At 39.8% G+C, this 21,260-nt stretch overlaps 2 protein-coding genes across 2 annotated transcripts in view; both read right to left on the reverse strand.

Annotated features, from left to right (window-relative positions):
- Positions 1–9,328, reverse strand: part of cxadr (CXADR Ig-like cell adhesion molecule) — a 42,904-nt gene extending 33,576 nt beyond the window's left edge. The window contains exon 1 of the mRNA XM_078265362.1: positions 9,147–9,328. Coding sequence (XP_078121488.1) covers positions 9,147–9,198 — 52 coding nt within the window. The 5' untranslated portion in view covers positions 9,199–9,328. The remainder of the gene's footprint in view (positions 1–9,146) is intronic.
- A 3,324-nt stretch (positions 9,329–12,652) lies between these two features.
- On the reverse strand, positions 12,653–18,933 carry btg3 (B-cell translocation gene 3). Its single transcript, XM_078266376.1, has 5 exons — positions 18,843–18,933; positions 17,329–17,536; positions 17,094–17,231; positions 13,430–13,619; positions 12,653–13,181 (listed from the first exon to the last, which is right to left on the reverse strand). Exons 2-5 carry the CDS (start codon positions 17,499–17,501, stop codon positions 12,996–12,998), a joined length of 687 nt encoding a protein of 228 aa, XP_078122502.1. The 5' UTR covers positions 17,502–17,536; positions 18,843–18,933; the 3' UTR covers positions 12,653–12,995.
- Positions 18,934–21,260: the final 2,327 nt, after the last annotated feature.

Here is a 21,260-nt window from a genome sequence, read left to right on the forward strand (position 1 = left end):
ACAGCAGCACTTGTGATTAAGGTTGTGCAGTAACGTGCGTTCATTCGGACCGTCATAAACCAGCCAGTCACAGAGCTATTTTCAGTTCAATCTCATCTCTCTGGAGGGCGACTGGGCCAGCTGCCGATTTCCTCACATGGCGGCGAGATGCACTACGGTAATTAAATGTCTGTTGTGGCTTGCTGACCTTGCTGCGGTTCAGGCGCTGAGCCTTTTCTATACCCAACTGTAATTGCCGGGCCATCATACCTATAGATCTAACAACGACCCAGGAGTAATAACTTTAGAGAAAAGACCATTTTAATGAATGTTAATGGGAGAGATGGGAGGTGGCAGACACACAATCGTTTTGGACACCTGGTTGTAAAACCATAGTAAGTAAATGGAAGCCATCTGAATGTAGTGAATACCTGTTCAAATGTATATACTGCAATACACATTTGCACTCCACTCAAATTAATTTCTCCCAACTTGCCTCAACATAAAAGAACACCGACTTTTTTGGCTGACTTGACTAGTTTGAAAATGAGAACACTGCATTAACCCTTATGAAACAAAGACCATTTAATTATGAAACTTCAAATGCATTCTCTCATTGTTTATTATTATTTTTTCAAGTTAGCCCAAAATGGGAGAGGTATATTTTCTAATCACTTTACGGCAATGGCCAATGGGGAAAGCTTTCATCTCATCTAATCTTATATAATGCTTTTTCATAAAAACAAGTGTTTCCTTGCATTCATATTTTCAAAAGGAGATTAATGATATTTTGCAAAAATGCTACAGCTTGTATACAATAGCTTTCCTCTCTTTACATCTTCCTACACCTGCAAACATATCCATAGCAGCTTATACTATCCAACACTGAAATGTATTCACATCAGCGAAACGGTGAGGTTCCCTTGATGCTATATAAAGAATGGACAGATGTAACAGATACAGTTGCATAACCTGTCTGGGTTAACCTATATTTAATATTTGACCCCCTTGCAGATTCCAAATTCTAAGTTGATTATGAAGCAACAAATGTTACAAGAAATGGGATTTTCTGGGTCTAATTCTATGTCGCCTTGTATCAATACTCCTTTAACGTTCCTAACAAGATTCGGCTGGCATCATAACATTTCACTACAACTGCTTTAATATAATTCCAAAATCTATAATGCACGCAATCATACCCCTTTAAAATTGTTCAGACTAGGATTTTGTGCATGGCAACATAACAAATCCCTTGTTTTCTATGGACAGGAGTTATTAGCATAACTATATAATTTGACATGATGATTAAACATCAGACTAAGACAGACAAAGCCTGACTTGAATATCAATACCACAGGGAGCAAAATCGAGCGGGACTGAATCAAGAAAGAGGCTTTCCTTAGACACAAACACTTATTTGCTTTTTTCACTATACCGGCAGTCTAAAATGTGTAATGTTTTTCAATGAGATAGAGGTGCTAGAAATGGCTCATTCAACAGCTGCTTTGCCCCTCCTCCTCACAAAATTCCCCCCACCTTCTGCTTATGTCCCTTATTTCCTGAGCCATAATATTTTTCAAGATTAGACACACAATTAACTCTAATGTTCTTAGCTGCGAGAGTGGGGGATTACTGCTGGGGGACAAAATATAATCATCTCCCCACAACTCAGCTCTGTGTTAGACAATGCCTGAACATTAGCTGATAATAATGTGACACGCACAACACAATATGCAATGCTTATCACCAAAAATGATGCATGCAATAAAGTCAGAAGTGGCAACAATAGATTTGTTTTCAGAATAAATTGTCAGGTCTGTTTTACATGATAAAGTGAGTTATTCCCCATGTGTAGCCTTCAACTAAGCCCTTTCTTAACATTGCACAAAGGATAATCTAACAGAGGTTCAAGCATGTGTAGAGCTGAGCTGACACCTGCCTAGCAGGTAAGCAGGAGCAGACTGCACACCAGCACCTGCAGATGCAGCACCCTGGGGACCTGCCTGCCACACTGTGTATCCTCACACTGAGATGGCTCGCTCAGATGCCGTCAGAATATTATGCAAAAACAACCACAATACATAGTCATAAGAGGAAGAACCAGAAGTAGAGTAATGCTTCACAGACCTGGATACTGGCTATGGAATGTTTTATAATTACATACATCCGTTTAAATGGATAAGTCTCTCCATTCAAGAAGCAAAATGCATTGTGTGCCATTGTCTACAGTCTGAGATAGGGCTGGGCAATATATCGATATTATATCGATATATGAGGCTAGATTTCGTCATAAATTTTGGATATCGTAATATGACAATTAATCTTTGCATTTCATTCATTACAGTAAAGTGATGTCATTTTCTGAACTTACCAGACTGTCCTGTTCTATAACTGTGTTTGCCTTTATCCACCAAGTCATTATTTCCACATTACTAATGATAATTTATCAAAAATGTCATTGTTTGAATATTTTGTGAAAGCAGCAATAGTCAGCCCTACAATATTGTCGCAATATCAATGTATTTGGTCAAAACTATTCTGTTCTATACATTTGATTTTCTCCATATCACCCAGCTCTAGTCTGAGCCGTTAAATCCAGTAAGAGACATCTACCATTTGAAAACAATGACAATTACAATGAAGAAATAAATGCCAAACATTTCTTTTTTAATAGTGCTTAGCCTCGTTTACAAAACAGCTGTGTCTTAACCATAGCACCCACATTATTTTGAAGGTTTAGTGAATTCCAGTATAATTTTTTTCCAAATATTATACAGCACTTTGCAACAAAAAAAACCTTCAAATCTCCTTCACTGCCTGGTGTGCAGCATCTTCTCTGCTTCTATGCCGTTTATCTACAGAAAAATGTATTCTGGCGATGTTCATTTGAGATACGAGTTACATTAAAACCTTTATTATCATCACGGTGAAAAGCTTATTTGTCACAGGGCCCATTATTCCTCATTAGGAGCAGAGGGTGTTGTGGGTGCTGCAGTGCTGGCCATCAAGTGGCTATGTGATGAATGAGCTTTGGCCGTGTGTGTCGCCCTATCAGCGTGACACAGTGATGATGACCGATGGACTCAAGAGAGCAGGGACAATCAGCACTGCAGCGACCTTGTTTGAACAGATAGGTTACATGAATAGCAGAAGAAATGTATCTTGCTTAGTACCATCTCTGTCCGACGCTTACTTTGAGAATGATTTCGTACATAGCCGATGTCTAATCCATTCCTTACACATAGAGATGTTCCGATACCACCAGTATCGGTATCGGCTCCGATACTGCCTAAAACGCTGGTATCGGGAAGTACTAGAGTTTATGTACCGATCCGATACCACGTAATAAAGCGAAAAAAATAAGAAAATCTACGTTGAAGTAGTTTATTTATGTTCTTTTTCCGTTATAACTGACTGTCAAACTGGATAATAAAAGAACGTTCTGTGGCATTCATGGTTTGTGTTTGTTCATGTTTCACAAAGAGTTTAACCTGAGCCAGACCAACAAAGATAGAAATCATATCACATCCATACAGAGATAGTAGTATACAGCTGTTAAAACATAATAAAATATATGACACACTGGTGTCAGATTGGTACTCGGTATCGGCCGATACGCAAGTTCAGGTATCGGAATCGGTATCGGGAAGCAAAAAATGGTATCGGGCCATCTCTACTTACACGTCTGCTCCTTCTGCTCTCCAAACTCTTTAGATACCAGGTACCACTCTAACTAGAGCCACATGCTCACCACTTTGGTATGTTAATAAATCCAAACCTTGACAGGGCTGCCATGCCTAGTTGCGCATGCTAAGCAATAATTGTACAATCACTATTTGAGGGAATACCGTAATACAGTATAGTGGCTGGTCAATTGATCACTAAAATGTTGCTCTCTCACCACATATTGATGCTTGCTTACCAAGCCATGCATTCATGACAAATAGTTTTGCCAATACATGTTGTAGTGACAACGAGGGCTGACATTTTTAAAACTGCTGCAGAAAATTGTTATTTAAAAAACACAAAATTATCATTTAAGTTAGTTATCAAATAAGAAATCCAAACTGCTGTTTTCAGCTTCCCAAATGAGAGAATTTGCTGCATTTCTCTGCTTTCACATTATTGTAATACATTTGGGTTATAGACAGCTCGTTGGACAAATCAAGCAAATTGACCAAGCATGCAAGCTGACTAGGGCTGAAATGATTCCTCGAATAACTCGAATAATTCGATTACAAAAAATCCTCGATGCAAAATGATTTGCCTCAAAGCTTCGTTAAATCAATGTTACCAACGTTGTATTGCTGACGGACGGTGTTTCCACACGGATCATTATTATTGTCGCACACCAGACGCTGCTAAGTCTGCGGGCGGCACATGCCAGAGCATAAATAGTGAGGGGCTAAGAGAAGAGACAGGCTGGAGAAAACGACAACTCTGAACAGTGTGTCTACTGAAAAACCGAACTAGATTATCACAATAATAACACAACGTCGATGCTTCAGCATCTCAACAGAAAACATTTCTCATCCATTCCACGAAGCGGACCCGACAAAAGTAAATCACGGAGTTGTATGGGCGATGAAACTACACCAACTACCAAAACCAAAGACAAAAAAATACGTAGCGGTGACCACAATTTGATCTAAAGAGCCGACTTGTTGACCATCCCTTCGAAAAAACAGCTGATTGTCGGGCACCATTTTCTCTCACTCTCTCTCTTCATGGAGAAACAGCTGATCAGCGATCTACTAGCATAAGTGTAACAGAGCTCAATCTATTTTAATTTATACATTATATATAAATTAAAATAGATTGAGTATAATTCATATTTGCATATACATATAGGCCTATATACAGATCAGTCTCAGGATGAATCTTGTAGTTCTGAAAGTTAAGTTGCACACAATGTTTATGTATGTTTAATGTAGGCCTATGCCTTAGTGTGAGGTTGATGTCATTTCAGAAAATGTTGTCTTTAAAAAAACATATAAAGTACGTATAAAAGTATTTCTTATCCGATTACTTGATTAATCGATGGAATAATTGGTAGAATACTCGATTACTAAAATAATCGATAGCTGCAGCCCTAAAGCTGACCAATATATTGTGGTCCCCTAGGTCCCCCAGACACACTTGGCATGACCTTTATGAACTAATCAGCTACTAATTTGTGTCATTAAGGCAAAACTGCCCCAGAGCTCAGTTATTGTAAAAATTAAGGACATCATTTGCATGCCTCTAGGGACCTGGTATGTCAGTAAGCCAATACTGTGGCCAAAGTGTTATCGAAGTTAGAAGACATACAAACTTGAAATATCTGTCAATGTAACATTGACTTTATGACCAAGGGGTTCACATTTAATCTTGCCAATATATCTTCCCACAAGAATGCGTTGGCAGCAGCCCAGAAGGCAGTTTGAGTCCCTACCTGTGAAAAAGAACGAGCTCTGAATACAGAGTGGCTGCACAGCCATTAATAGGACTCAGAAACAAGCACCACTATTAATCACTCATTTTCAAGCAGGCAGCAATTTCTTCATTCAGTAATTCAGACATGAAATGGAAGGGGGAAAAGTGGGAAGAGGTAGGGTAATGTGGCGAGGTAAAGGCGGGTTCAGCGTTTCACACTCTCATATACGTAGGTGAACAATAGTTGGCACAGGGCTTGTGCAGCGCTGGCATGCTAAAATATTAACGCTTGTGGCTGTGAATATTCATGCGCGGTCGTCCCCATCATCGAGATTGTGGAGGACAAAGCAGTGTCCCTGGAGTGTAATCTGATTCTACATGTTCCTGCTTCATTTCCAAGGACAGTGGGCTCTGGGCGGAGTGGGCGGCTGCTTGCTTGAAGGTGAAGCTGTGGCCGCAACATGTTTCAGCCAACAGGAGGCAAGTAGTGGCGTTGAACTGCTGGGTCATGACAAGTGAATGTGACCTCCAGCCATTACTGTCTGCCTGGGGCCAACGAAAATGGCCCAGGATGTGGTGTACATGCCTCCACCCATTTTTTAATGGTTGGAGGTATTTCTTCACAGGCCTCAACACATTATCAATACACAACGTAGCTGTAAGAGTGACAATAGTTGTTTGCCTAACAAGATTTACTGATCAAACCGTTTCGTATGGATTCTTTTTGTATCAATATATTGAATACATCTTCAACAGCTATTGTGCAAAAAAAATAAGGACATTTTTTTCTGATGAAAAAAAGGCCAAAAAAACAGAACTAACACATCCATGCAAGTGAGGGGGAGGGTAGTTTTCTAGAGCAACCAGTGCGCGCGCGCACACACACACACACACACACACACACTCCCTGGATCTGAGTGTCTGTTTTCAAAAGGTAACCAAGCAACCAGTTCCTGGCCAGGGCCTTTGATTGTAGGCTTATCAGGTAACTGTGTTCTGTGCCTGCTCACAGTGTTCACTAGGTCAGTGACCCAAACAGCCAGGAGTGGATGGGGCACCAGGACAGGTCCTGCAGCACTTTAGCAGGGAAAATGACCTGCTCAATGATGGTTGATGTTCAGGTCCTATGTGAGGACTCGTATAGAGTACGGACAAGTCAAGAGGTGTCTATTAATAAAAGGGAAGAAGTGGACAGACATGCCATGCAAGGCTAACCAGTGTCTAATGGTCGACAAACACGTTTCTTGGACAAGCTCTTTGATGATAGATGTAAGAAACAGATTAGTTGGCACCAGGGTCACTAGAGCAGTGAGCATGTTGCCTCCTTTTAAAAACTGGGGTGGTGGACTCTTTTCATTCAAATAAACTTTAAATACGTTGAAAATGTGAGAAGCACAACTACTGCTGTGTGTCAGCCTGTCAGACTGCATGGTGCAGTGTTTTGGTGTGTGTAAAAGCATCTGGTGTAATTGTTCAGAGTAACAGCCAACCCCACAGCAGTTGGTCTCTGATAACATTGTCATTTAAAAAAAAAAAGCATTGCCTCAAAGAATAAAAAAAAAGGGGGGTCCCCATCAAAGAAGCATTTTCACAACCCCAGAAAGTATTTTCCTTTTCCTTGCCTTGCATCAAGTGTGAAGGCTGGATGAAATCTGTCTGCACTTTGAAACACTGACTTCACTTTGAATCACTTTCAAGGATTCTTCTTACAATTGTATTTCTTTTGTCAACATTGTATATTCCACGTGGTTTTTGTGGGCAAATAGAGCAAAGAAAATGGAGCAGAAAGACCCTATTTGTTATCTTGCCATTTGAGAGAGGATAGCATATTATTGTGTATTACTAAGCCACGTTAAAAGAATGCCACGAGTCTGGCAGATACTGTTCTTGTCCGCTGAAGTGGAACAGCGGCCAAATGACGAGGCCATGATGCCATTAAGATGGTAATGAGCCCAAACCAGTGTACAAAACAATGTAAATCATGAGACAAAAGAAGGCTAAACAACACACTATATACAAACCTTATATTAGACTCAATGCCCCAGCTTTTACATAGAGTAAGAGAGATGTGCTGGATGATCCTAAACAAAACACTTCTTTATTGCAAACGGTTTCTCACTAATCAGCAGACTGGAATGTCATTGCCCTGACCATGGCTCTGTGGCTTCCCATCAAAATCTCAAAACATTTCAATAACTGCCATGGTATGTCGCTGATTGAAGCCAACAGAGGATCCTTTCGAATTAGAGGAACAGTTTTGCATTATTGTTTGGAGTGGGAGGAGTGATCTGCTAGTTACAGTACAAATTCCAAAGAAGATACACTCCTACGCATACAATCGAGTCGTGCATTTGCTACAACTTACAAAACAACTGTGGTAAATAAATACTCATATACATTTAAGATAAATAACTATTCAAATTATTATCATATAGTTTTGATCAATAAATAACTTGGCAATGTTTTCAACATTTATTTCCCTGATGACACACTAACAGAGCAAACCACCAAGTTTTTACTTTGAATTCCATTTCTCATTCAGACCCGTCAACTGCATTATTACGGACTAATGCTTCCAGTGATACCCACACTAGAGTTAAAATGCATCACTTGGCTTAATGTCCTTTTTGGGGGTTCCCAGCTAAATTAAGGACATCTCAGTTTCACCCTTAATTCACTGACTATAAGTTAGCACAAGCAAGGAAGGTTTAAAAGTAACCACTTTGATCAAAGGTTCCACAGCCCCAACTGTTATCTACCCACCTACAGTAACAAAACAACAAAGACATTTAGGTAAGGACCTAACTTTCCTCAAACGAGGGTCTTTTACATCGAAAGGTTTAAATAAGTAGGCTAAATGACACCAACATACACAAAGCTGTCAACAGGAGCAAACATATGGTTAAAGTTATATGTGATAACCTAGGATTTCGGACTGGGGAAGGGGGGGGGGGGGGTTCAGCACTGCTGGCAGATGGCAGACAAGAAGGCCGCACTTTGAAGTCCCGTAGCTACAGGTTTAAGAGCGGATCAAGCTATTGTGTTAAACCACCACGACAAAGCAAAAGATATCACACGGAAACACCAGAGGGAAATAGGCTATATATACACCCACAGTTTTGGCATCGAGAAACATCCATAAAAATTATCTTCCACCTAATTTCTGTGGAAACCTTAAACACAATGCTTTAAATTTAAATATTCATTCAAAATAAAAATTAAAAAATAACCTCAAAACAGCCAATTAGCTAGCTAGTAGTCGAGGGTTTATCTGATAAAAATGTAAACCAAACCACTACCACTTTTTTGGACATTGAGATAAAATGTGTAGGCCAGATAAAGATTAAAAAATAACGTTACAAAACTTTAATTATCTGTTGACGTTTACAAATAACTTGAAGTAGATGTAGTTAAACGGACGCTTGTTCTGGTGTGCGAGCTAACTAAACTGACCTTGGGTCAGAGTTACTGGAAGCACATTCTTTTAACTGTTAGCTACGTGGATTCAGATGTGGTTAGGTTAACCGCTGAGCCAGTTAAATGGTAACCATACTAACTATTAATTATTCATTAATATTTTAACGTATTACAACGTAACCTAAAGTTTTCAGCATGTTTAACTCATCGAAGCAGGCAAGTTTCCGTGTTAACGTCAACAGTTAACGTTACTGTAACGCCGCACGGCTGACCACAGACTGTATTTCGTTTTAGAATCAAAGAAGCTCACCGACTGTTGGTGTCGGAAAACTTACCTGCAAGGAGGCTCAACAGTACACAGCAAAACCGGCCTGACGAAAGCTCCATTCCTGTCCCAGCTATTCCACGACTTCTTCAGTAAAACTTGGTTGGAGAACTTATGCTGAGTTCGAGTGAAAAGCGGCAGTCCAGCTCGACCGAGGCATCCAAACTCCACTCCTCCTTCTCCTCTTCTCTCTGCAGGTGCACAGCGGAGCGCGCCGCAGGCTATCACGTGACTGGCGGGTTTTCCCTAACGAGATCCATTGTTGCCCTCTGTCGGTATGAACAAGGAGCTTCCCAGGATTCGTGGTGCCTATGAGCGTCTCTCGTCCAATAGTATGTTCCTGCAGTACCGGAGACTGCAATGTCAGGACCGCATTTCTAGGACCAAATTCTACTTTCTGTCAATGTACTTATAGTTTTAAATATTAATTCCACCCAAATACTATTCTGTCCAAGTACACATAGTTTTAATGGTTTATTCCACCCAAATACTACCTTTGAATGAATGAATGAATGCCTTTATTGTCACTGCATTTAAGTACAATGAAACTGTAGAGCCACTCTAGTAAGGTGCATCATCATTGTACATCATACAGGGGTTAAATTGGGATTTGTTATGTGGGGGGGCTCTCCCTAGGGGGGGGGGGGTCCGGAGGTATGCCCCCCCCCGCGAAGTTTTCTTGAAAAATAAACCATTAAATGGCACTTTCTGGAGAGTTTTGTGCAAAGAAATGGAGAAATGGAGTTTTACATGATAGGTGCAAAACTGCAAGGTTAAGAGCTTATACTTTGCATTGTTGTAGTATCAACAGGTATTAGGGCATTTAGCATTTACACTACTGTTAATCAGTCATCACTTGATTACACATTGTATTGTATTGTATTGTATTGTTCCGACAAAACAGACGTGCCATTTCAAAAATCTTTCAGTTATTGTCAGAAATATCATGTTTTCAAAAGCATCACTTTCATCAAATTGTGTATATATATATATATATATATAAACTCATCTCACAACATTCATTGCAAACACACACACACACACACACACACACACACACACACACACACACACACATACCGAATACATCTCACCCATCATTCATAGCAAACACTCATCTTTCCTGCAAGCACATCCTAACCATAACATAAAAACACAACTTGCCCACTCTCACACTAAGTGGATAATAAATATTCTAATGTGGATAGAATATTAGTGAATACTAGTGAAGTGCTGAGTAACACTGCAAATTGAATCATTAAAAAAGTTTAGCTTCATTTAAGACTGTTATTGCTTTGGGAAAGAAGCTTTTCCTAAATCTACTAGTCCTTGTTTTTAGACATCTGTAACATCTATTGTCCACATTCCTATAGTTTTAAAGGTTTATTCCACCCAAATACTACTTTCTCGTCCGTCTCATATGGGGTCCACTGTATAACTTTCAGGGTGGTTTTCCCTCCCACCCTAAAAACCGCAGGACAACAGCAAAAGGGTAAGTACGTTTCTCACCTATTTCCCAGCCATTTATTTCCCAAACTGTCATGATCTGAGCAACTTGAGAGTAGTTCTGCAAAGACTGAAGCATCTAACTAAGGCTTATTTTGTGTTCTTTTTTCAAGAGCACGAGGGGAGAGATGATGCTATATTTCAAAACAGTTCAGATTCACATTATGTTACTGTCCATTAGTTCTGCATAAAATTGAAATTTGTCACTGGCATATAAGACAATACATGACAATTAAGCAACTTGGGAGGACCAGGTTCAATTGTAAATCATTTTTAGAGATTGTTTTACAACTTGTGTTTAAAAAATATGAGTATAAATGGATAATCATTTTCTATGTAGGCCTATGCACTTTTTTTTCCTCAAGATTATTTTTTGGGCTTTTCCGCCTTCATTTTTGACAGGACAGCTAGGTGAGAAAGGGGAGAGAGAGGGGGAAGACATGCAGGAAATCATCACAGGTCAGATTCAAACCCTGGACCTCTGCGTCGAGGCATAAACCTCTCAGTATATGTGCGCCTGCTCTACCCACAAACCAACCCGGCCACAGCCTATGCACTTTTAATTTATTAAATAATATATTGGTCTTGAAAATCAATGGAAAACCTATTTATCAAGCTAGATTTTTAAAACTGTAGACCATATAAATCCAGTTTACACATAATCCATTGTAGTGATGCTTGTTGTGGATTTAAACTAATCCCGGGTAGTACTGTTCATTTGCTGCCAGGACAGAGAACAGTGAAAACACCTTAGAGGGCTGTTTCCCAGACAAACACTACACATATTGTTATTCAAACATAGCCCATCTGTTAGCTCCCCTCTAATTTGTTCCAATAAATAATATTTCACAACACTATGGATGATAAAACACCTTTATACATTGTAGTTGACCAATCCTTTGAAGGAACTGTCTTAGCCGTTAGGCATCCATTGTACCTTAAACTTAACACTGAATCTCTCAAGAGGGCCTATTTATAGATGAAACTACATTATAGCTTAAATACCACAGACAAAGTATTGGTGGTACTGGTGATATCAAACCATGAAGATAGTTTATTTGACAAGATCTCTGCCACAACACAAACAGGTGTGATACAATTCTGATCTGCTGATCAAAGCAGTTTTAGATTTTGCTGATAAAATGGTTTGGGTCAATTGACCCTCTGAGCTACAGTAAACATTACCACTAAACACACCATAGAACCACAACGTCCCTGGTTTGATTCCCTTCGTCTCATGTTATACTTAGGTCTCTTTTGTCAGCTAGCAAATGCCAAAAGAAAAACCGAAAAAACAAAAACCCCACCAATGTTACACTTTAAAGTGGCCATATTATGCTCATTTTCGGGTTCATATTTGTATTTTCATGTTGTACCAGAATAGATTTACATGGTTTAATTTTCAAAAAACACCATATTTTTGTTCTACTGCACATTGCCGCAGCGCCTCCTTTCACACACTGTCAGGTTTCTGTTTGAGCTACAGAGTGAGACCTCTTAACTTCTGTAACAGCTCTGTTGTCAGTCGCACATGCGCAGTAGCTAGGTAAGGATTACATGAGCTAGCTCCAACTTCGGCCTGTACAAGGCAGGATTAGCCGGGAGACTTCTTCTAAACGAGGGCGCACTTCCAACTTTGCGTGGAATACCTGCAGAACAGGGACATGCAAGTAGTTCTATACAATTTATTTTGTAGATTAGGGTGAATTTGTGTGTTGCAGCAGTGTTTTGAAATTGAGAACGAGCTAGCATGCTAACAGTTAGCCCTCTCGTCTCGGCTAGTGACGTTGAAAGCAGTGCAGATTTTGAACAGCTCACCCGGACATTGAAGGCAGGACACATTCAGAAACCGTATCTCACTCAGAACAGCATGGATGGATTATTTTTCAAGTTTGTATGCGTGTGGAAGCACCAGAGACACAAAATAACACCCCAAATCCCAGAAAGTGATTTTTTCGTAATATGGGCACTTTAACCCCATTAAACAAAATAATACACAAAGCAACATGGTGCTTGAAAATTGTGTTTAATAAAACTCCATAATTTTGAGTCTATACATCGGACAATTCTGCACTATGAATAAATAAAACATTTTATCACAAAGGACAAAGTAGGTGGCATACATGAACGTCTCCCATTGTAAAAATACAGTACTTCAAAATGTGTATTGCAATTTCAATATCTAATTTAATACAAGTGATTTATAAGTATAACAAATAGTCTAAAGTGCAAAAAAAGAGTTTTGTCAAAAACAACAAGTAATCTATAAAAAATTCATGTTTAAAAAACAACATTATTCATTAGTCATTTTAAAGTTGTCTTCAGGTTTAATGAACAATAAGCACCATGATTCCTAAATGTAACAATGTGCCACATCTTGTGTTGTGTCCCAGTACCCACGCCCTCTCCCGTAGCCAGGAGCGACCCACAGATTAGGCCTTAAAGTGTGGGCCGCTCTGCTGCGAGGCCTGAAGCTGTAGTGAGGCCGTGGATGGATGAAAGCTTTCCCTGGTAGAATCTTCTTAGGATGCCACGTAGCCTTAAAAAGGAAACAAATAAATACAATCTGCCATCAACTGCAATACAAACAACCCTAGCCCTTGACTCCATGAAGCATTTGACTCCCAATTATTGGAAGAAAAAAAGAAAAGAAATCATCAGACATTGAAGATAAGACTTTCATCTGAACACAATATAAACCACTGGGCGCCAGAGTACCTTTCCATTCTTCTCTAAACCTGCATAGGTTATTTAGTCATGGGAATTGTAAAATGTATTGTGCAATACCTGGTAAGCACAGTGGCTGTTGGGGATAGTGAAGGGGGAAGTGCGCGTGCTCTCCTCATCAGAGGAAGAACCCGAGTGGTAGTCTGACGTCACCCTCTCCAAAGCACTAGTCACTTTTGCAACATCCTTGTCCTCCTCTTCTGCGTTAGAGAAACTGGCCACTGAGAAGCAAGGATTTTGCTCTCCGACCCTAAAAATGGGAATAGAGGGAAATCACATCAACAGTTTCATGAGAGTAAACACACGTAGCAGGGAATCTGTTTACAACTTCAAATAGTTGGGCTGGAAGAAGATTAAGTTGATTTTTTTTTGTACTATATTTGATTTTTGTTATGCAACAAAAATGATCCTGAGAAGTACAGGATTGGAGCAACACAAAAAGTATATAATGTGGCAATTAGCGGGGGATTATTCTGTTCTCATACCATGGTCTGGGTGAATACTCAATTCTGATTGGCTGCAACGTGTCCATAAAAAAAGAAGTGTTATAGGACACCTACTAAAAGGAGTTCTGGTGAAACTGACAGTTTACCGTTCTAAATGAATGCGCTACATTAAAAGAAAAAGTGAATCTGTTATTTCCAACACTGTAGTCCTTCAGTGCCTCGTCCTCTGAACACCACAGGATGGCGCTAACACACAAGCTGTCGGAAGTAAGTTACACTGCCCCTCTGAACTGACTTTGTTTCACAGCGAATAATGTTAGCTCACATCCCGTTCGCTGTTCAGGTCGCTACTTCAGGCTGCGGCTGACCGTAACGTTACACATCGTGGATCATTTGTTCGTGAAAATAGTTCTATTGTTTTGGGGACAATGACATGGCTGGATAGCTAGCTTGTCTTGTTGGTAAACATACTGTCACATTATATTTACCGATTGCCAACCGTACACAATGTTATTGACTTTGAATCTTGCTAGCACAGCGTTAGCTTTCGGGCTCGTAGCTGTCTGGGCTGAAGGGTTCTACGAGCCGAGCGGACTATAAATATCTGCCGTTGCTAAGGGTGGCAAGTCGTATCTAAGGCCCGTAATATTTACTGAAGCAGTGAACCTAGTTTGCATTGCATACAGGCCTGATGGGATGGGAAGGATTGTTCCAGGTATTAGTCAAACCCTCAGGTGTAACCAGTGAAACAGAGTTACTGTTTAGAAAAACTTTAGATTTTGATTGTAAAACGCATTCAAATATAAAATAATGGTTTTAAAAACATGTTATTTAGCAAGTGAACATTCGCTGCACATCGGACGGTTCACGTCTTGCTGCATCCATTAATACCTGACAATGGACATCAATGGCTGCAGATACTAGGGGTGGCACGATTCTCCAAATCCTCCATTACATTACATTTTTGATTCTAAGGTCACGGTTCCATTCAATTCTCGATTTTTTTAAAGCACAGGTTGCTATGCCATTTTATAATAATAATAATAATATAATATCTGATCTTTATTCGCAATGTACCGCACTACATTGTGAAATTTAAAACATTTATTAACAACATAATGTAACAATAACTTATATATCTATAACCTGTCATCTAGTTTCTCTTTTGTAACTGCAGTCTTCTTCACAGAAGATGACATTCAAGTTCACAACAAAACAAACAAAAAACAATAAAAACAGACATGTCTAGGCCTGCACGATATTGGAAAAAAACTTACATTGCAATATTTTTTCCCCCTGCGATATGAAAAAAAGACTAATTTTTACAAGAGGACATAAATAGCCCTATTTAGAAATACTAAATCATTCTCAACTACTGGGGTGATTTTGTAGGAGTGCATCTACAAAGAAAATAAAAATGAAAAAGGAAATGTTCTTATGTGAACCAGTCTTTGTTGAACTTTAATGCTTTACAAAAACCAAAGCAAGTAAGGCTGTGATTACTCTTCTGAAGTGATTTTGGAGAGGGAAATTAGGAAGAAATACACTGGTTTACTGACATGACACCATTGTATTCATATAATATCAATCCAGGCTAAAGTGAATATTAATAATGCATGCATGTTGCTTCCTCTAAATGTCAGGTTGTGGTCGACTAGCGGGGCTGCTTTGGTTGTTTGATGAATTGATTAAAATTGATCATGATTGTTGGTTAGCTGTGCATGCAGAGCCTGCATGTCACACTCTTCAACAAACTGTATCCAAGAGCACTTAGATCAGTGTAAATGACGTTATATCAGAAACAGACTGCTGTTGTAGATTAGTGTTACGTTTCCAGCGTCGCAGCTCAGAACCATGTTAGTTGGGACAGAAGCCTCGTTTCTTTAGGCTAACTATGTTAGCTTTAGCATGGCTGGTAGCAGCTCTCTGCGGTGAAAAATGGCCAGGAGACGTCGCGATTACGTTGCATTAATCAGGTGATTTAGTTTGTCTTTGCAGCGAACATAAAACACTGACTACTGTAGCTTCACTACATGGAAAAGCATGTGCATCACTGTGTCAGCGGCCGCTTACGGTACTTTTCTATACATGGGAGAGCCTCACTTCCCATAACACCCCCCCCTTGGACTAACGTTACGTCACATGACCACCTGTCTTAAAGGGGAAGGGTCAGCCGGTAACAATCATGGAAAAGGAGAACGGTGAGAGTTTACTTTTTTATTAAGCAGCAAAGAAGTTGTAGCGTCAACGTCGCAATGTGACTATCGCGCATGCGCACATCGCGATGTAGACGATGAAACTAAATATCGTGCAGCCCTAGCCATGTCCATAGTCTTCTCTGAACAATTAAGTGTCAAACTATTTCTGAACAGTTGAACACATACCACACAGATTAACTGCCACGTTAGTCGTGCTGCCGGTGGAAGAATATGGTACACGCACATAGCACAGCTTGCAAACTGTGGCTTTTTTGTCGACAACGCGAACGTTGTCAACATAACTCACTCGAAATCCAAAATACTTCCACACCGGCGACTTCAGTGAAAGAGGAGGCGGTTCAAGTTCTGTCGATGGGTCTCCTGCTGCAGTTGCCATGCTCTCTTTTGACTGGCTGTAGCCAAGTCAGAGGAGGTTGACTGACTCGCAGCACTTTAACACTAGTGCTGACGAACTGACCGAAGAGCCGTTAATTAACCCGAGTAGTGTCACTGAACCGGGACAATGAACTGACTCACTCCTGTTTTTTTACCTCACTCGTGCCAGCAGCGCTTTGCTCAGGCTGAGTGCGATCGATGAATGCTCCGTTGTGTGTAGCTGGTCTTCTTCTGCTACTGTGTGTAGCTGGTCTTCTTCTGCTACTGTGTGTGTAGTAATCTAGCTCATTAGCGCCTCCACTGGAATGGTGGTAGAATCAATCAGGAAATGGACTACCTCGAGAAGGTTTTTTTTCTGCTTGGCAAGCCGACCGGATGTGACATGGGGGCGTGGCAGCATCGATGATTCAATTTTTTTCCCCCCGAAATTCGAGATTGTGACCCAATTTCAATTTAAAATCGTGACACCCTTAGCAGATACTATTCAAATTTCAACAATTATTCTAACAATATACCGGTTGCTTTTCTTAGCTTTCTACCACTACACTTCAAATGAGTCCTTCAAACTTTTAAACTATTAAAGTGCTCCAGTTTTGAATGCCAAAACCATTGTTATCGTTTTTGTTGAACTAAGAACTTCTGAAATGTTTCCACTATCCACAGCAAATTCACTCAAAGTCTCACCTGCAACAGACCGACCCAGGGTCAACCCACAATGTGAGTTCAGGGGGCAGTTCCAGGTCACTATACTGAATCCCGCTCTCTTGGCAGGCCCGAAGGAGCTCAGGATCCTGCCTTTGGGACCTGTTCACTCGGATGCACCTGCAGAGCACACAAACCGGATTGAAAACAGTCGTAAAACGTTGTGTTGCATAGCAATAGTGGCTAATAAAAATGGGAAAAGGACAGAGAGCAGCACCTGTATGCTTCTCCTTTGATGGGGTTTTCAGGGTACCAGTGCCCCTTGAACTTCTCCTGCAGTGCAACAGCCAACCTCTCAACAAACAGATCGATCTTGTGCGATTCCAACTTCTCCCCCGTTTTCAAAAGCCTCTTCAGGAGGAATACCACAGCTGCAATTTCTCTCCTCATATTTCACATATGTTTTATAATTGTTCTTACAGCCTCTGTAAGTAAATTAACTTTAGTCAGATGGGCAGCAGTAACCAAGTGACACAAAGTATGACAAGCACTACTATAGTAAAATGTTAGTTGATTTAAAAGGAACACGCTGACTTATTGAGACTTTAGCTTATTCACCTTATCCCCCAGAGTTAGATAAGTCCATACATACCCTTCTCATCTCCGTCCGTGTTGTAACTCTGTCTGATGCCCCTACTACTAGCCTAGCTTAGCACAGATCCTGGAGGTAACTGGCTCCATCTAGCCTACTGCTCCCAATAAGTGACAAAATAACGCCAACATGTTCCTATTTACATGTTGTGATTTGTATAGTCACAGCGTGTACAAATAACAAGGTCACATGAGACACAGCCATCTTCTAACCGTATATATACACTGGGAACTATATTCTCAGAAAGGCGAAGCACTGCTACTTGGGCGGAGTGATTTGCTCGCACCTAAGTGAACTCCAGGCAAACTCTCTGCTAAGAATAAGCTAAAGTCCCAATAAGTCGGCGTGTTTCTTTAAGTGTCAAACATTAACAAATTGCTTTGTGAGGTCAGAGTCAGTAGCTAGTTGTCTTGTTTAGTTCCAGATGCAACCATTTTCTTTTCCCATTGTGTGTCTCTGATGATAAGTAGCACTGACATTATTACACATTTGAATACCTCTGAAACTCCCTGACTCAAGGTTTAACTGCACTTAAGACTCTTAGTGGTTTGGCCATAGAAATTATTTCTATGGATTTGCCTATCCACTACAATCTGTTACCTTGGAAACGAATGTTGTTTTCGACATTATTTTTGTTTAAAAGGATTGAATGAATAAAGAAATGACACTAATACACTTTAGTGATCTGAACCTGTTGACTTTAGTTAAGTTAACGGTCTAGCCATTATAGCGGTCTCAGAAAGGCGGGCTGTGACGCACACTTTCCGGTTATCCACACATCACCACCCCATAACATGAGCTCGAGATTATCAGCCATGCATGGGCTAACGTGCTAGCTAACGTCAGTTAGGCTAACTGTACTAGCTAACATCATGTTGTCTAGCTATATCGCGCCGAAATGCATTTGAAACCAGCCTCATGCTGAGTGCACAAAAGTCACATAAGGCTATTAGCATTAGCTTTATAATGCACTAGCTAAGTTAACGCTTACAGCCTTATGTGGCTAACTAACACAGCAACCCTTTATCGTGGTAAAAGTTAACGTTAGAACTTGTCATTAAAAAGGTGATACATTTACATAACATCACATTGAGAGACACTTTATGGTGAGACAAGAGGATGTGTGCATCTTGACTTACCGTTCCTTGTGCTCTCCTCCAGCGTGTGAGTAAAAAAAAAAAAAGGAGAATGGGAAGTTGGTCAACACAAGAATCCTTGAGGTCTGCTATTAACCCCGCCTTTTACATAAATACAACTCCCGCCCACCGATCATTCTTATTGGTTCCAAACAGACAAATATTGCGCATTTATTGGTCGAGCATAAGCTCGTCGTGGCGTGAGTCATACTCATTGCTGTTATGACTCACAGCGTCAAGCATGTTTTTAGTTTGTTGAAGATGTACAATTATGTATGTATATATATATATATATATATATATATATATATATATATATATATATATATATAAATATATATAAATAAATATAATATAAATAAAAAAATAAAAAACTTTTGCACATCACTTATGTTTTGACTGTAGCAGTACTTTGTTTTATTGTTTATTCCCTTTTTAATATGTTGAGTGTTTACTGTATGCACCTTATACACCTAGGCACATTCCTTGCAAGTGCAAACTTGCTTGGCAATACATCTGATTCTGATATACCACTTTTAACAAACTCCTTTCTGGTTTAACTGCTGGTTACAATGGGACCGATTTACCTAAGATCCAACATGTCCACAACCAACAATATATCAGCAGCGGATGTGCGTAAACCCCTGATGAGAGTGAATATGAGGAAAGAGCTGCTGGGCCTGATGACATCCCTGGCCATGTAGAACATGTGCCAACTAGCTAGCTGATGTCATCACTGACATTTTTAACATATCGCTGTCACAGGAGAGTGTTCCCACCTGCTTCAAGACAGCCCCCATCCTCCTTGTACCCTAAAGGTCTGCAGTGTCTAGTCTAAACGACTACTGCCCTGTGGCACTCACCCACCGTAAAAGAGTGAACTAGTTGCATGAATTATTTATTATTTTCACAACTCTTTCTGGATTGTGCTGCCAACGTAACGATAATAGTTGAGGGTACAAAAATAACTTGTCCCTCCAACTAATTCCCAAGTTTTTATAACAACTACTATCACGTTTTCATTACTATGCTAAGCCTTTACAACTAATTCTAAAGTTTTTATAACAACTAGCCTAATATCAACTGGCAACTTGCAATTATAATAGTCAGAACAAGGCAATGTTTCAAGTCCCTTTGACAAAATGGACTTGAAACATTGTGTTGGACCCTCACCAGTTTGCATACAGAGCCAACAGATCCACATAGGATGCCATCTCCACTCCCCGCCACTCAGCCATCACACACACACACACACACATATATATATATATATATATATATATATATATATATATATATATATATATATATATATATATAACAACACCAACATCAGAATATATCAGTGGTATTGGTGAGGGGAGGGGCCTGCACAGAGTCCAACAGATGTTAAAAGACAACACCCACCACAGCTACAGTCTGTTCACCCTGCTGGGCTATGGGATCCTTAAAAGTTAAACACATAGCAGGGTGCATAGTTACCCGGAAATAACTCTCATTACAACTAGGCTCACGTATAAACACATTTAGTCCACAAGGGGGCACCCAACCTCCATCTACCACACAATACACCGTAAACAGTCTATAGTTATAATTGTGCAGTCCATCTGTAAATATAAACCCAATAAGTCAACAACTAGGTCATAATCAGGTTAAATGATGGTGGATTTAGCACGTATTCTGTGCCTGCAGTCATGTTTTGCGTTGCCCGTTTACAATATTATCAATCATAGTATCAGTTTGATTCTTAAATGTGCATCACAATAATCAGAAAGGGTTTTATTGCCAAGTAGGTTTGCAGATACAAGGAATTTGTCTTGGAGATTTGGTGCACAACAATAAACAGTGCAAAATTCAAGAGACATTATATAAAATAGAAACATTTACAACAGAAAATGTAAAAAATATATATAGGAAATGCTGGAAGAGCTGTACAGTTTTGTCCAGGAATGTGTAGAATATTGACTGGGGTTGTGCAAATGTTCACAGTATAAAGTACAAAGAATATGTGCATGTGAGGAGATAGTAAAGGTGTGCGTTAATGTAACGCATGACTGTATATACTGTAAGGCCAACATTTCACTTTATACAGTTTACAATGCCAGTAAATCCATGATGTCAGCACACCTGGTACTAATCAGCCAATCATAAATGAACTGAAATATGGGTGGCTACATTATTCAAGCTTTTGACAAAGATATGTTGAAATGCTTCAGTATTTTTGAACATAAATTGTTGCAGTTGATTCGGAGGAGTTGCTGCTGTTCTCCTTTTACATTTTTTTTTGTCAATCGGCCATGTGGAGAAGTAGTCATTTAGTGGCTGGTACATTCCTTTATAATAATGTGAATATCAATCATACCATCGTTCTTATCCCCGCAGCCGAGGCCACAATCGGGAAAACTCCAGCATATCACAGTA

This window comes from Sander vitreus, chromosome 13 (genome assembly GCF_031162955.1).
Source record: "Sander vitreus isolate 19-12246 chromosome 13, sanVit1, whole genome shotgun sequence".
Lineage (NCBI taxonomy): Eukaryota > Metazoa > Chordata > Actinopteri > Perciformes > Percidae > Sander > Sander vitreus.

What these genes read in the sequence shown, in the direction of transcription:
- btg3 (XM_078266376.1), bottom strand. Translation starts at nt 17,501, where the DNA reads ATGAGGAGAGAAATTGCAGCTGTGGTATTCCTCCTGAAGAGGCTTTTG. An exon ending in ATCAAAGGAGAAGCATACAG is followed by an intron (nt 17,232 to 17,328) that starts GTGCTGCTCTCT and finishes TGTGCTCTGCAG; the next exon opens with GTGCATCCGAGTGAACAGGT. An exon ending in ACAGCCACTGTGCTTACCAG is followed by an intron (nt 13,182 to 13,429) that starts GTATTGCACAAT and finishes TTCCTTTTTAAG; the next exon opens with GCTACGTGGCATCCTAAGAA.